Genomic DNA, 15,296 nt, shown 5'->3' with positions numbered 1-15,296 from the left:
GCAGTTCCATTCAAATATTGGATTGTGGCACTGAACTTTATTTAATAATTTTATAATAAAAATGTTTAATTTTTAATTTTTTGTTTGTTACACATGTTGCATGTTTTTATATTCAAAACTAGCCAATTAGCAAATGGTAAAATGTGTTTTAAATATCTGTTGAAAGGAAGTTAAATTAAATAAATTACATTTATATACCTACTGACATGAAAGCTGATTAATTTAATCAAATTAATTTAATTGAAAAAAAAATCTATTTGTATATCATTAAATAACGTCCAAGGTTTCAGGTAATGTTGAAAATTTTCAGATTTTATAAATAATAGATTGGCAAATTTTTGAAATTGTCTAAATGATTTTTTTAATAATAAAATTGCCGCGTATAATTAAACAATGTTTAAACAATAAAATTTCATGATATTGATCTAAATTGCAATTAAGTGGGTGACTAACAACAAACATAATGCAATTTAATAAATAATAACAATTAAAACAAATCTGTAAACAAACAAAAAAGACCGGATTTAAAACAATTCGTTCAGGTCAAGGTCGTATAAATTGCTTTAAATAAAATGATCACTTTATTTATTAGAAATTTTAAAAAATAATGCAAACAATAGCGGTCGGTCTTTCAAGACTTATTTTATTGGTGCAATTAAAACAAAAATTAATAATAAATTAAATAAAATGACAAATAAACACTCGTAAAAAAGACGATTGTACTGAAATTAATACAATTTCAGGTTGAAAAAAATTATTTGCCTTTAAGTTGTAAATTTAAATATAACGTTGGTATATTTTACTTTTTTAAACAGGATTTAAACTTATTACAAGTCGAAATGTTGTCTAAATGCACATTAAGACAATTCATTCCGGAATCACTTTATGTAAATACTAAAACACAGATGTGTTTATAAATATTTATTTGGAGTAAATATATTTTAATGGCAGCTGTCTTTTGTATACAATTTTTATATACACACATATGTTTGTACAGTGGATTGTCTCACGAAATACATTTGAAATAAAATCGAACGCCTTGCTCTACAAAACTGTTGGTGTTACATGTATTAAATGTTTTTTTATTATTTGTGCAAATTTTCAGCTCTCTAGCTGTTTTAGAATCGATTGCGTTTATAACATACAAACGGACAGAATCTAATAAGTACCCCGAATATATATAATTTATGGGTCTTAGATGAATATTTCGATGTGTTACAAACGGAATGACAAAATCAATATGCCTTTTTTGATGGTGGGTATAAAAATTACTTTAAAAATTTTATTATTTTTTACTATTTAATCAATAACGAAGGTCAACCTAGAGACCAAAGGATTGATTATCACATCATGGTTTTGAGTTATTGCGTCCTAAAAACTGATTTTTTATTTTTGAGTCGTTATAACAGCTGGAAGACATTTTTGTTGATAAAATGTGTTATGACGCTCATGACGCTTAAAGTACAATTTGTCGACTTAAAAATAATGGTTAATGATATATTAACTTATATATTTATATATTTAACAACCATAATATTAACATCTGCAAATTATGAATTTCCATTTTTGTAGTATAATTTTAATTTTAATTATTAATTTACATTTTTAGAGCAATATGGGAATTACAAACATAATTTTTATAATACATTCATGTTCTTAAAAAAAAACTTAAAGAATTTGTAATAAACAAGAACAATTCTACCCAGAATACTTATATTCGTTATTGACGAATATTAAATTTGATTTTATTGCAATTGACAATTGAATACTGACCACAAACACAAATTCCCAACGCCCTCGTGGATAGGAATTAGAACATTAGTTGTGCATGATTTCTTTGTTTTACTCGCAACATTTGACAATTGCGCTTATTAAATCTATAGAATGAATATTTTTTTATTTTTATTATTTTTTTTACTTTATCATGTTGCAAGGCCACAGCTGCAATAATCTTACATCCAAACAAACATAAATATGCAATTACATTAGAATTTGAATAGTTGGTTTTATTGTAATTTTGTTTTTTTTTTTTCTATTTAATAATTAAGAAAAAAACTAAACTACTACCGTGTTCAAAGTAAAAAATTATAAATATTGAAATTGAATTGTTTAATGTCGTGACATTATATATTCATTTATACATAAGTATTCTTTACATATGTAAGTTTGTACATAAAAATACAACACGTAATATTTGTAAAAACATGTATCTACACATGTGTAATATACATATTTTAATGTTTTTCTCATTTATATTTATGCGTATTTAATAATTAGAGGTTTTATATTATGATTTTTGAGAAATTTAATTTATTAAGGACTTATGTATGTCCTATCCTTTGTGAATATGAACTATTTTATATTGTTGTTATATAAACATATCTACAGTAATCAGTACTGCATTTTTTTGCAGTAACCAGTAAAAATTATTACAATTTTCGAACTAATCAGTAAAATTTACTTAAAACTTAAAGTTCTTGCAGTAACCAGTAGAAACTTACCGAATACTAAATTTTAAAATTTTACTAATTACTGAAAAATGTTCCAGTAATCAGTAAAATCTAATTTTTACTGAAATTTTACTGATACTGCAAAGTGCCAATCTATGTTAATGTTAATAAATTTGGGCGGCAATATTGCCCACTTTATTCGATAATTTTGATTTTTGAGAAATCTCTTTAATCACTTTTTAAAAGACAATTTTTATTTTAATCAGCAATAAGTAAAAATTTAATATAATTTAACTATTTGTATTAGAAGTATATGAACATAGTTCTGTCTTAACACAATGTAATAAACCTGGCACTGTGTCATGTATTAATTTAATATTCAGTCGTTAATTTAAGCATAACAATCGATATAATTTACCTTACAAATAGAATTTAAATGTTGACAGCAGATAAAAATCTAAATTCTAAAATAATTGTAATTAATGGAGAAGCAAAAAAATGCCAACAGGTATTTTGACATGTATGTCATCACATTACTAAATCAATTAAATATGGTTGGATAATGGTTACACCATAAAAAAATCAATGCTCAGACATGTTGCGCTGAATATTTTCAATATTCTGTTAAGACTATTTTCTTCTGAATGGTGTGTTATTTATAGTTTTTTTTTTATTTTTTGAGTTTAAAACAATGTTATTCGAAAAGCATTAAACGACATACATTTATTATACTTATGTACATACATATGTATGCATGTAGAATGTACGTATATAAATATCCCATGACCACATAAAAACTGATCAATTTATCTTGTTAATAAAAATTTATGAAATAAGACTTTGTACATTTTTTTTACATTTTACTCGTTACCACTTTAAATTTATATAGTGTAAAATGTGTAATACACCACAACAAATCGAATTTAATAGACAATCACGAATAAATAAACGACCCCAGCTGAAAAAATAAAGTCAACATAAGATGTCTTCAATGTATATTTAGAATAAGTTTCTATGCCACTGTTTCAGTATGGTGCATATCGATTGAATTTATGTTGTTAAACCATGCTACATAAAAACTCGTATGTATAGTGTTAAAGAAAACTTTTCGGAAAGTGCGAACATAACCATATACATTATCATAGTCCATGGGCAGTATGTATAATGTACGTACATCTTGTTTGATGACTTAAGGAAGTAGTCTCTCACCTCACCTGCTAATCTTGTCATGTCATATATAACTATAGTTAATTCTATTGCGAACATGTATTTGAAACCCCAATTTCGAAGTTCTGTCTTTAGTACGAGGAATTTAAGCATTTTATACAATCTCTAACAATGTTTAATTTTATTAGAAAGTGTACAATGCATTGATTGCAGAGTTTGCTTTGAAACTCCAAATATATATCCAACTGACGCTCATGTTTACACTCGATGATGAAGTATAGTAAAATGTAAACGTTTAAAATAAATTTCCACCATATACTTTATATATTGGAATACATAAATGATCTAATAACAAATCGATACGAATATATGAACAATGGAAACCAAGAGGTTGCTCTCTTTAGATTTAAATACAAGACTACAAAAGGCATAAAGTTAATCATGGTTTTATTGTTAATATTGTTGTTTTTGGATTGTTATTTATACGAACATACTCATGTGACGAACGACAAGACAGGCTCGATGAATGATAAAAACATACATACATACATATATACAAATTCATGTATATGAACATCACTTGTGCTGCATTTTTGTGGAGGACGAATGTTTGATGTTGTCTTAAGCAATTTCGAGCACATATCGAAAGAAAACATATGGTGTATTTTAAAGATGTGAACATTAAGGTAATAATAAAATTGTCGGGGTAATCTTTGTTCAAATAATACATACCACTTCTTTATATAACTCTTAAAAATTTTAAATTGATGAATTTGTGTAATAACAAAATGACATAGGATATCACAGATTTTTAAGACTTCTTCAATTACACAGACAAATGATTAAAAAACTTTTTAAATTATTTTCACTAACATTTTCATCTTTTAGTTCTTCTGACTTGAGTTCTAAATATGAAATTCTGTAAATTTACAGAAGATTCAAACAGTGGCTGTATGTGCCTCTAGACTTATACTTAGTGCGATAAGGCCACGTTAAATGGAAACACCACGACCCTGAGGGCAAAAATCCTCCGATCACAAAACACTTAAATGAGAAATATTAAACAAAATTAACAATGTTTGAAAATTTTTCTAAAAAAAACATGGCATTACGTTAAATATACATATTTGTATTAACTTATATCTTCATTAGATAGATCCGAATTAGTGTTATAGATAAATGGGAAATGCTAAAAATCAAGTTTCAAGCTTTTAGCAATTTTGTTAAAACTTATGAATATTAAAGAAGGGAATAAAATAATAAAGAAATTAGATCGATATCTCTCACATATTAGCGCTACCTGCGATTTGAATTTTGAGAATTTTGAAGAAAACTATCTTTTGTTAAAGTTTCAGAAAAATAGATTTTATATAAGATTTTTAAAGATAATAAAAAATACATCTAAAGTTTCAGTTAAATCGAATAATATTGGCCCATTAACAGTGAAGTTTAAGCTCAAGCTATGCAATATTGGGAAATTCTCTTGAAAGCATAGCACACTATTATTTTGTTTTCATCCGATTTAAATGAAATTAAGGAAAATATATGTATTGGCGGGTTTCTTAGTTAAACTTGGCTTAATTTGCAATTAGATTAAACTCGGAACAAATTTAGGCAGACTTTAGGCGATGACTATGTTTTTCAAATTGTCAGTCAATAACATAAACGTTAAACAGTTGTTTTTTGTTAAATATAAAAATATTTTTAAATGTAATAATATAGATTAATGAAATAAAAAACTACTTTTATTTAAAATATTAAGTTTTTCTTCTTCCGAATTCATTATTTTATTGTTTTTGTTGATTGTATTTTTTCACTTATAACACAGTTTTAATTGGCCAATAACACTCAGTTAATAGTAACTTTAACTAAGATAATAAGTAATTTTACTGATTACTTAAAAACACAAAACATATATTAAACCAGGTTTAGAGAAAGTATGAAAATTATCTTTATCAGAAAATTGTTAGAATTTGTTTCAAAATTTTCACAAACCTTCATTTCGCTATCCTGTGTTATTAAAAAATATTAAAATTTAGCAATAATTTGACAATATTACTTTCTGAAATCTAATTAAATATGTTGCATATCAAAAAATATTTTATTGGAATCACACTAATGTTCTATTCAATTGTGTTCATGCCACAGATTTCGTTTATTTCTTAAAAAACAGGTTTGATCAAAATGTTTTTAATTTTTGTATATAACTACCAAAATATTAAAAAATGGTGTTTATTTAAAACAATCCTTTTGTGTATATACATATTTTTATTTTTCACTTCTTGAAAATTTATAACACCTAAAAGAATATGGCCACAAATTTTGTGGTTGGGAGTTTTTTCCATCACTAGATAATAAGCAAGGGTCTACTGAAACAGTGAAATTATGTTGTATTTTAATGTCAAACAGAAATGCGTAAAATATCATTTAACTTTTAAACATTAAAAAACTACTTTGTAAACTTTTAAACATTAAAAAACTACTTTGTAAAACGGATTTTTTTATATTTATTTTATTTTAGACTAGCAGAACGCGGCCCCTTGCCGGTCTTACATTTGGCCTATATTTCTCTGTTATTAGATATTTGTTTTAAATTTTTCAGTGAAAACTTTTCACTTCAGCGGTTTAAGTGCAATTGACACACATAAATTGATAACCGCTCCGCTATTTGTCGGTCAAGTTAATTATACTTATTTTAGTACTTTGTTAAAATATCTAAACTTTCATATTTGTTCAAAAATAAAATAAAATGTATTGAACAAAATACCTGATGTAATTGGTCTTTAAAGAATTGTGACATAAAATGTTAAATAATGTATCTACGTGGAACAAGCTAATCGAATCCAAAAACAACAAGTATGAATTTATAGGACATTGCCGACCATATGATACCCTACTCCAGTCAGTATGTTAAAATTGTGGATTTTTTAAATAAAGCATTTAATTTGTTTTATTGTGGAATATTTTTACTTATTGTTGACAAAAAAAGAGATTTTCTACAAGAGGGCTCATAGGGGAGAAGGGGTAAAATGGGCCTATCCTTATAAATTTTGGTAGATGAATTTACGTCGATTTCAACCATTTTCAATAGCGATCGTCCTTGAACCAAAAAATTATCTTGAAAATTGCGACCTGTAGCGTGCGCACAAGGTTTACATGGACACACAGACAGACGGACGGACAGACGGACATAGCCAAATCAACTCAAAAAGTGATTCTGAGGCGATTGGTCCAATTTAATTGGGTGTTACAAACTTCAGCACAAACGCATAATACCCTCCCTACTACAGTGGTGTAGGGTTAACATACAAGTGGTTACTTTTTGCTGACTTTTTGTAAATCATTGTGTTTGAATTCATTAATTGATTGCAGCAATTTATTTCAATTAAAATAAATAAAATTTTTTGCAGATTTATTAGCGCTAATTAATTAGCAGATTTATTGGAAATGTTATTATACATTTCAGCAATTATGGACACATCCCCATATAACTTTGTATAGAACTTCTTTATTTCTAATATTATCGCTACATTCGAATTTTTAATAACGTAATAAGCGTTAAAGAAGGGGAGTAGATGGGCTATTTTGTATTTTTTGTGTTAAAGGCCATTTTATCTTCATTGAAAAAATAATAATTTTGCATACAGTATTTTCCCTTTTTAACGAATACTCAGTTAAGCAAATGAACGGACAAAATTGTATAACTAATGAATGAGTAAGTGTTGTATTCGATATAAAGAATTTCTAAAACAAATAGTATAAAAAGTTGTGAAAATAGTACAAAAAGAGCATTAAACTTCATAATTGTCCAAAAGATATAAAAAATTAGGATTGTAAATCAAACTGAATGAGTAAAAAGTATTTGAAATTAAAAAAAAATTATAATAGAGAAGACAATTTCAAATAAAAGTTCCCATACACAACACCAGCATAATCAAGTGATTTGTTACATATTTTTTGCACACTGAAGAAAACATGCATGTATTTGATCCAAATCTTTATGAGCGGGTTTACAAAAATAAACAAATAGAGAATTTTTCGTTTTTACGAATGGGCCTCACATTATATCTTTCGTTAAACAGGGAATCCACTGTAAATTTTATCCATATTTAAGAAATCGACATTTAACTGTTCGTTTGTATACATTTTTTTAATTTTAAAATTTATCTAATTTACAGATGATCAGAAGAGTAGGAGTATGTTTTCTAATTCTACTGGCAGTCAGTAGTAAAACATCAAGTGTTAAAGTGTCTACCACTGGCTATCATATAGTACACAACGAACACAATGGTAACGGTTTTCACGGTTATAAATATTCTGCGTCAGCACCACCTCTGGCATTGCCGTTAACAGGGTATTTGAATTATAGAATTTTTATTATGATTTTGTTATCATTAAATATTTTGTTTTTTAACTCGACAGCAATGATGTACCTATAAGTTTTGGGCCGACTTCTCCAGCACCGGCAAATCCCTTCGCATCAGGCGGTAATCCGTTATATGGTCCACGTTATCCACAACCCGGTCGAGCATCATGTGCCCAACCTCCCGCATTTTGTGAAAAATCGGCATATCGTACCCTCGACGGCTCGTGCAATCATTTAGAACAACCACAATTGGGCATGGCCAATCAACGTTATGGACGTCTACTTTCACCAAAATACTCAGATGGTGTTTCAGCCCCAACTAGATCAATAACTGGACAAGATTTACCTAATGCTCGATTAGTGTCACTGGTGGTATTTGGCGAGATGGACGTACCAGATCCAGATTTTACTCTAGTCAATATGCAATGGGGTCAGATAATAACACACGACATGTCTATGCAAGCTGGTGGCACACAATCGAGTAAGTCGTTCTTAAATATTTGTAAACTTAGTACACCCATAGGAAAATATGTATACATTAGAGTGGGTCGGTCTCTATGGACAAAAAAAGTTGTGTCAGTCACCCCCGGATTAAAGATATGTTAATAACATTTCCAAAAATACAAAAATTATTTTTTGCCACGCCTAGAAATACCTCCTTTTTTGTTTTTTATATATTACGTCGTTATTTTGAGTCCAATTGTTCCATATTGTATATCAATATTTATGGCTTGGCTTACACGTTTTTTAAATTAGACGTAACATTCTATGCCCGACGTCTGATACCTCGGATCCTTCCCCAAAATCTGAAATTGTGGCTTTACAATAATAAACAGTATGAAATCTGTTCTTTTATGTATAAACAGCAATTTTATAGATATTTAAAAATGTTCTAATATTCATAATCAACCGTTCTTACAGCAAATAGTAAATTTGCCAGGAAAAACCGTCTAAAACATTTTTTTGAAAATTAATTATAAAACTATTATTTTTTCAGTTACAAACCCTTCCGGATCCTAATTCCTATCAAAAGAAGATAAAAGTTTATTATATCCTACAGCACTTTAGTGGTTTAGCTTTGTCCATTCGACTTATAATCAAAGTCGAAATTTTACGGAGAATTCGATGCAAATAGGCTGATATGTTTAATTTTACCTAAGGACGAAGTTGTTTGAAAATGGATTAAATCGGTCCGTTATTAAATTAGTCCTCATACAACCGTACTCCTCAAAGGGCTTTGGAGCTCTTAATAATGACGAAATTTTTGAGACCCATTTCGAAAAGATTACAGAAGAAAAATGTTGATCAATATTTCCAGCTCTGGTAGGGATCAAAAGACTTTTAAAAAATTGTTTTTTATTATTCTCGTATGTAGTACATAAATACGCCTCGTTTGAGAGGTATTTCTCCAAAAAAGTACTCCACGGGACATCATATGCATGTATATTCGAATAAACTCTATGATGGGACAGTACATGATGCAATATGTGAATTCTGGGACTGTATTTATGTTATTTTGAACACATAACATTTTTATATGTTTTTTTTTTTCATTAAATAAAATTGTATTTATTTACTTTAGAAAAACATCCCACACGTTGTTGCACTGACGATGGCCGTCTTGTTGGAAACGAACAGGCTGACAAGACATGTTTTGCTATTTTAGTGCCTCCTCATGATCCAGCCTTTTCACAAGTTGGCACTGAATGCTTAAATTTTGTACGCACTCTAACGGATTTGGATGCCAATTGTCCCGACAATCATGGAGGTCCAGCAGAACAACTTACAGTCGTTACGGCCTATATGGATTTATCATTGGTTTATGGCAATTCTATACAACAAAACAGTGAAATAAGAGCTTTCCAAGGTGGACGGATGATTGTTGAAGAACGTAATGGTGCTGAATGGCTGCCATCATCACAGAATGTCACAGGCGATTGTGATGCTACTGAAATCAACGAAGTTTGTTATAGAGCTGGCGATATTCGTGTTAATCAAAATCCAGGTCTAACAATTTTACAGACCATTCTTCTTCGAGAACATAATCGTATTGCTGACACTTTAGCCAAACTTAATCCCCATTACGATGATCGTACACTGTTCCAGGAGGCTCGTAAAATCAACATTGGCCAATATCAGCACATTAGCTATTATGAATGGTTACCCATATTCTTGGGAGCCGAAAATATGTTCAAGAATCGTTTAATTTATAAAGTACCAGAAAATACTCATATCAATGACTTCGATTCCAGTATTGATCCATCAGTTTTGAATTCACATGCGACAGCTGCATTCAGATATTTCCATTCACAAATTGAAGGAAGATTAGAGTATGTATTGTAAACCATTTAATAATTGGGGAAATTATAAAAAAAATGTTTGATTTCTTTCAATTATTTAATTCTAATAAATGCTTAAACTTGTGACTGTTTATACATACATATGCAAAGTTGATAATATTTTGCATGTCGTTGTAAGGATTTTATATTAGATTTATGATTATTCCTTAAAGTTTTTCTTTGTAATTTTTGTAATTATTCCATGCAGTTATTGCGATTTTGGTCGGTTTATTTTTTTGGATAAATTAAGTGGTTGTTTTCCACTTTTAAAACTAAAAACAGCTATACAAATCCAAATTTTAAAAGACCGTAGAAAAGGAAAAGGGGTTATAAGAGGTTGGAAGAACATTGTATCTACTACTGTTATATATCAGGAATAAGTATCATAAATTTCCTGCAATTCTAGTAACTAAAGGATTTTTAATGACTTTGTATATAACAAATGCTGAACTTTTCCATATATTTTAACATCATAAAAATAGGATAACTTCATATAGGGGATATGGTCAATTGTTGACCAATTGTCATAAATTTTGATACACATGTTTAAGTTAAAATAAAACATGTTTGTGTTGAATTGCATTGCTAGACAGATATTTTAAAGCCAGTAATGTTAAAGTAATTTCTTGAAAGAAATTTAATACGGGATGTAGGGTCAATTATGAACCAATTCTAGGGTCAAATATGTCCCATAAAATTTATAGGAGCATAAAACTGACTTGTGATTAATTTCAAGGAAATTGCTTCATATTTAACGTATTTATGAGTATTCAGGGAGTTTTCTAGGGGGTCACTTATATGGTGGCTACGCGAAATCTTCAACCGATATTGCCCTTAGTCAGTAACAAACAGTACCATAATGCAGTGTATTAAATAAAACTTTTTACAAAAAATGTTGAGTATTTTCGGAGGTTTTCCAAATTTTTAAACACATTACTACTTATTTATTGATTATGTGGTATAAACATTTTCAAATGTCACATGTAACCAACATGTATGTATGTATGTATGTATGTATGTATGTATGTATGTATGTATGTATGTATGTATGTATGTATGTATGTATGTATGTATGTATGTAAATATTTGAAATGTGTAAGCTTAGACTTTTGGTTTCGCTATTTATTAGAAACCCTTCTATTATGACAACTTAAATTGAACTTACTCAATATTGAGAAAACATTGCTAAGTGCAGTTTTTTAGAAAACCTTGTTAGTTACTTTTTTGCTATTTGGTGGATAAAAAAAATATATAAAAACTAAATAAATGATCATTGTTGTTTCTATTTCATGTTTCGTGCAGTTTATTATCAGAACTTCGATCTGTTTTGGGCTCTTTACGTTTAAGTGACTGGTTTAATCGACCTGGTATCATAGAAGTTGGCGACAACTTTGATTCACTAACACGCGGTCATGCCACTCAGCCAGAGGAATTAACAGACATTAACTTTGATCGAGAGGTAACGTAACATTTACAGTTGGTTTAATTTGCTTGGTCTTTCGTTCGTTAGTTCATTCATTTGCTTGTTTTATTTGTAATGAACATGATTTATTGTTTCTTTTTTCTTCTTATTTGCGGACCAATGGACGAAGAACATGCATGTTGACAAATGCTCATTGCTTTTGTATTTTTTTTGTTTCTAAAAGTTGTTAATTTTTTCTGTTTGGTGTTTCTAGATTAAGCACTTTTTATTTAGACGCAATATGCCATTTGGAAGCGATTTGAGAGCTATAGATATTCAACGTAATCGTGACCATGGTCTCGCCTCCTATAATGATTTTAGAGAGTTTTGCGGCTTGAGACGAGCTCACAGCTGGGAGGAGTTTGCCGACCTTATTGATCCACAAGTAAAATATATAATATTGTAAAATATTTGTAATGAAACTAAACTAAAGGTTTTCTTTAAATTTTCAGATAATTGAGAAACTAAAGAATTTATATGAAAGTCATGAAGATGTCGATGTTACGGTTGGTGGTTCACTTGAATCTCATGTTGCTGGAGCTTTAGCTGGACCAACTTTCCTTTGTATATTAACCGAACAGTTCTATCGTACACGTGTGGGTGACCGTTTCTTCTTTGAGAATGGAGATAAATACGCCGGTTTTACTCCAGGTAATAGGTAATCACCAATAATGTGGGGAACAAATTGTTAAATGTTTACATTTTATTTAATAGATCAATTAGCTGAAATACGAAAAGCAAGTATGGCTCGTCTATTGTGTGACAATGGTAACAATATCGCATCCATGCAGCCACAAGCCTTCTTATCTATTTCAAAATCGTAAGTTTTTATTAAAAATTTACTACAAAGAGTATTTAATATATAATTACACCTTTAAATAATCCCACCTTTCGACACCGAGTAATGAAAAAAAAAAACAATTTTTCGTTCATTCACATGAAATTTTAATATACATACTTAAGTATAAATTAAAAATGGAGAATGGATATGGTAAACTAATAAATAATTTATTGCTTTAAGGGTAGACAAAATATATAAGATATACATAGTAAATATAGGCACATGTACAAAACAATATTTAAAAGTGATCAAACACTTATGTTAATACTTTATATTTCTAGTTAAAGTTATACAAACGAAAATTTAAAAGTAATTTAATTAAAACGACTTAATAAAAATGTATTTATCATATTCTTACAGCAATCCTGTTGTGCCATGCTCTAATATACCACAAGTAGATTTAACGAAATGGATTGATCAGAAACCATATTTGGCAGCCGCCCCCACACCTCATCATGGTTTTGGAAAATAATAAAATACATACATACATACACACGTAGTTGTAAATCAATTGTATTAAGGTGCGCTCACATACTTGCGATTTGTATACTTTTTCCTGATTCTCTAGCTGAAGACATTTCAAACTTCGAAGGCCACTTTATGTATGATATTTTTTATTTAATTTTTCTGTTTAATTATTTTATTCTAAATATAAAATTATAAATTTTCAAACGTCTTGTTTTTATATTGTATATTTAGCATTAACAACTTACTACCACACCATGTATCAGCATTATTATTATTTGTTTTTATTTGTTTTAGTTTCAATTGTAAATATTAATTTAAATAAGAATTACATCAAAATATAAATTTTTTATGTACAAAATAAATTATTAAAATGTTTTCTTTAATTTTAATTGTAAAATTTTAAATTTGTATGTTTTCGGAATTTATTTGGATTTTATGCTTCATTCTTCTCTAAATAAAATAACAATCAAACAGAAAATTAACATTTTTAGTCCACATTTAAAATGAATGTTTCAATTCGCATTTCTGAATTAAATTAGTGAAGCACATTATATTTTTGGCGCTTAACATTTTACATTTATAGACCTCTCTCAGAGGTCTTTTTTGTTTGTAAGTGTAAATCCAATTTCAACAAAAATTCTTAATCTGGTTTTACTCTGGCGACAATAGGAGCTAATGTAGAAATGAAATTTGAACAGTTTTTGGAACAAATCGAGTGTTTTTTCTTACATTTGGGGTATTTTAGTACTATGCCCCAAATTTATGTAAATGTAATTAATTATTTTTTTTTAATTTTTCTAAGGGGATGTTTGTTACGTTATTTAAAATTTATATTTTCTGAGACAAAATAACGTATTATCAATTAATTTTTCCTATTATTCGCTTTTTTCAATATTGATAACATGATATCTCGAAAAACTGATTTTATATAATATGATAAATTCTGATGTTATTTTGGGATTCAGCATTGCTCAATCTTTACAAAAGTATACTTTGTTCTCTGTGGTAAACATTTGTTGGCCTGTGTTAAAAAATCAATCAAAAAGTCGACTTTTAACTTTTAATGATATATCTAATTTAGTTTCCACTTTCAGTTTTAATATTAAAATTTTTTGGTTGAAGATATTGTCCATGTTTAAGTACTATGTGGAATTTACTGTTTATACTTTTGTGCACAAAAGCATTTTTCGATATCATAATTGGTTTAGAATTTAGCAAAAGTACCTATGTGATTTCCACATATTAAATGCTCCGACAAAAAGTCCTATATGTACAAATTATATTGATTTGAGTCATAACAACACCGTAATATTATTTCATTTACACTATCCAATCTTACAATGAAAATTATGGGTCCTTTCTTTTTTGGGTACACTCATCAAATTTAACTCACTTTTTGAGTCGATTCAATCTCATGAATCCTTTAATTAATACTTCTATTGTAACTTAGGTTTAATTGGACAATTACACTCAGTTAAACTAAGATAATAAGTAACTTGTCTGATTACTGAAAAACACAAAACATATATTAAACTAGGTTTAACCAAAGAATGAAGATTACCTTTATCAGAAAAACCCGCCCTTAGTAGATTAAGTCCTTCAAATTAAATTTCAAATTAAAAGAATAATTGCAACTCCTTAACCTATTTCAAATTCTGCATAAACAGATATGCGAAGAAGTCACAGTGTTCCAAAAGCCAATCTAGCTGGAAAAAAATCAAATTTTTGACGTTTCTTAATTCTTAAAATTGGTTTCTTTTTTGTTATAGAAATATTCAGTGCTATCTATATTAGATATTTTAGTTGTTTATTATCGTTATGTAGATACATATGTGAGCAGCCATTTCTTAGAATCATTTATGAACTGATCGCAATCAATATAAATGCTGAATTTAGAGCTTATAGGAAAACAGTACGTTTTTGAAAGGGACTTTGTATGGGTATAAAGGCTAAATAAAACTCAATTATGTAAAAATTTTAGATCTGCCTGCAATTTATTTTACATAATTCCGGGAATCCGCTTATGTAGAGTCTAGATAAAATAGTGACAACGATTAAATGAAATATTTTGTTAATTTTTATGGAAGCTTTGTCTTTTATTTCTACTTTTCAAATAATTACTTTAAAATTCGATATTTCAAAAAAGTTCTCTTAATATTTTGTATATATAGTGCAAGAAGAACCCGACAATATATTCAAATCG

General features: G+C 28.4%; 1 protein-coding gene across 1 annotated transcript in view; it reads left to right on the top strand.

Moving 5' to 3' along the window:
- Nucleotides 1-13,455, top strand: part of LOC111679984 (peroxidase) — a 48,174-nt gene extending 34,719 nt beyond the window's left edge. Inside the window, exons 3-10 of the mRNA XM_046948064.1 lie at nt 7,796-7,971; nt 8,040-8,464; nt 9,566-10,313; nt 11,625-11,781; nt 11,999-12,169; nt 12,237-12,435; nt 12,499-12,604; nt 12,986-13,455. Coding sequence (XP_046804020.1) covers nt 7,796-7,971; nt 8,040-8,464; nt 9,566-10,313; nt 11,625-11,781; nt 11,999-12,169; nt 12,237-12,435; nt 12,499-12,604; nt 12,986-13,097 — 2,094 coding nt within the window. The 3' untranslated portion in view covers nt 13,098-13,455. The remainder of the gene's footprint in view (nt 1-7,795; nt 7,972-8,039; nt 8,465-9,565; nt 10,314-11,624; nt 11,782-11,998; nt 12,170-12,236; nt 12,436-12,498; nt 12,605-12,985) is intronic.
- Nucleotides 13,456-15,296: the final 1,841 nt, after the last annotated feature.

Source organism: Lucilia cuprina, chromosome 4 (genome assembly GCF_022045245.1).
Source record: "Lucilia cuprina isolate Lc7/37 chromosome 4, ASM2204524v1, whole genome shotgun sequence".
NCBI lineage: Eukaryota > Metazoa > Arthropoda > Insecta > Diptera > Calliphoridae > Lucilia > Lucilia cuprina.
The sequence above is the reverse complement of the archived record's forward strand: the minus strand, read 5'-3'. Positions and strand labels throughout refer to the sequence as shown.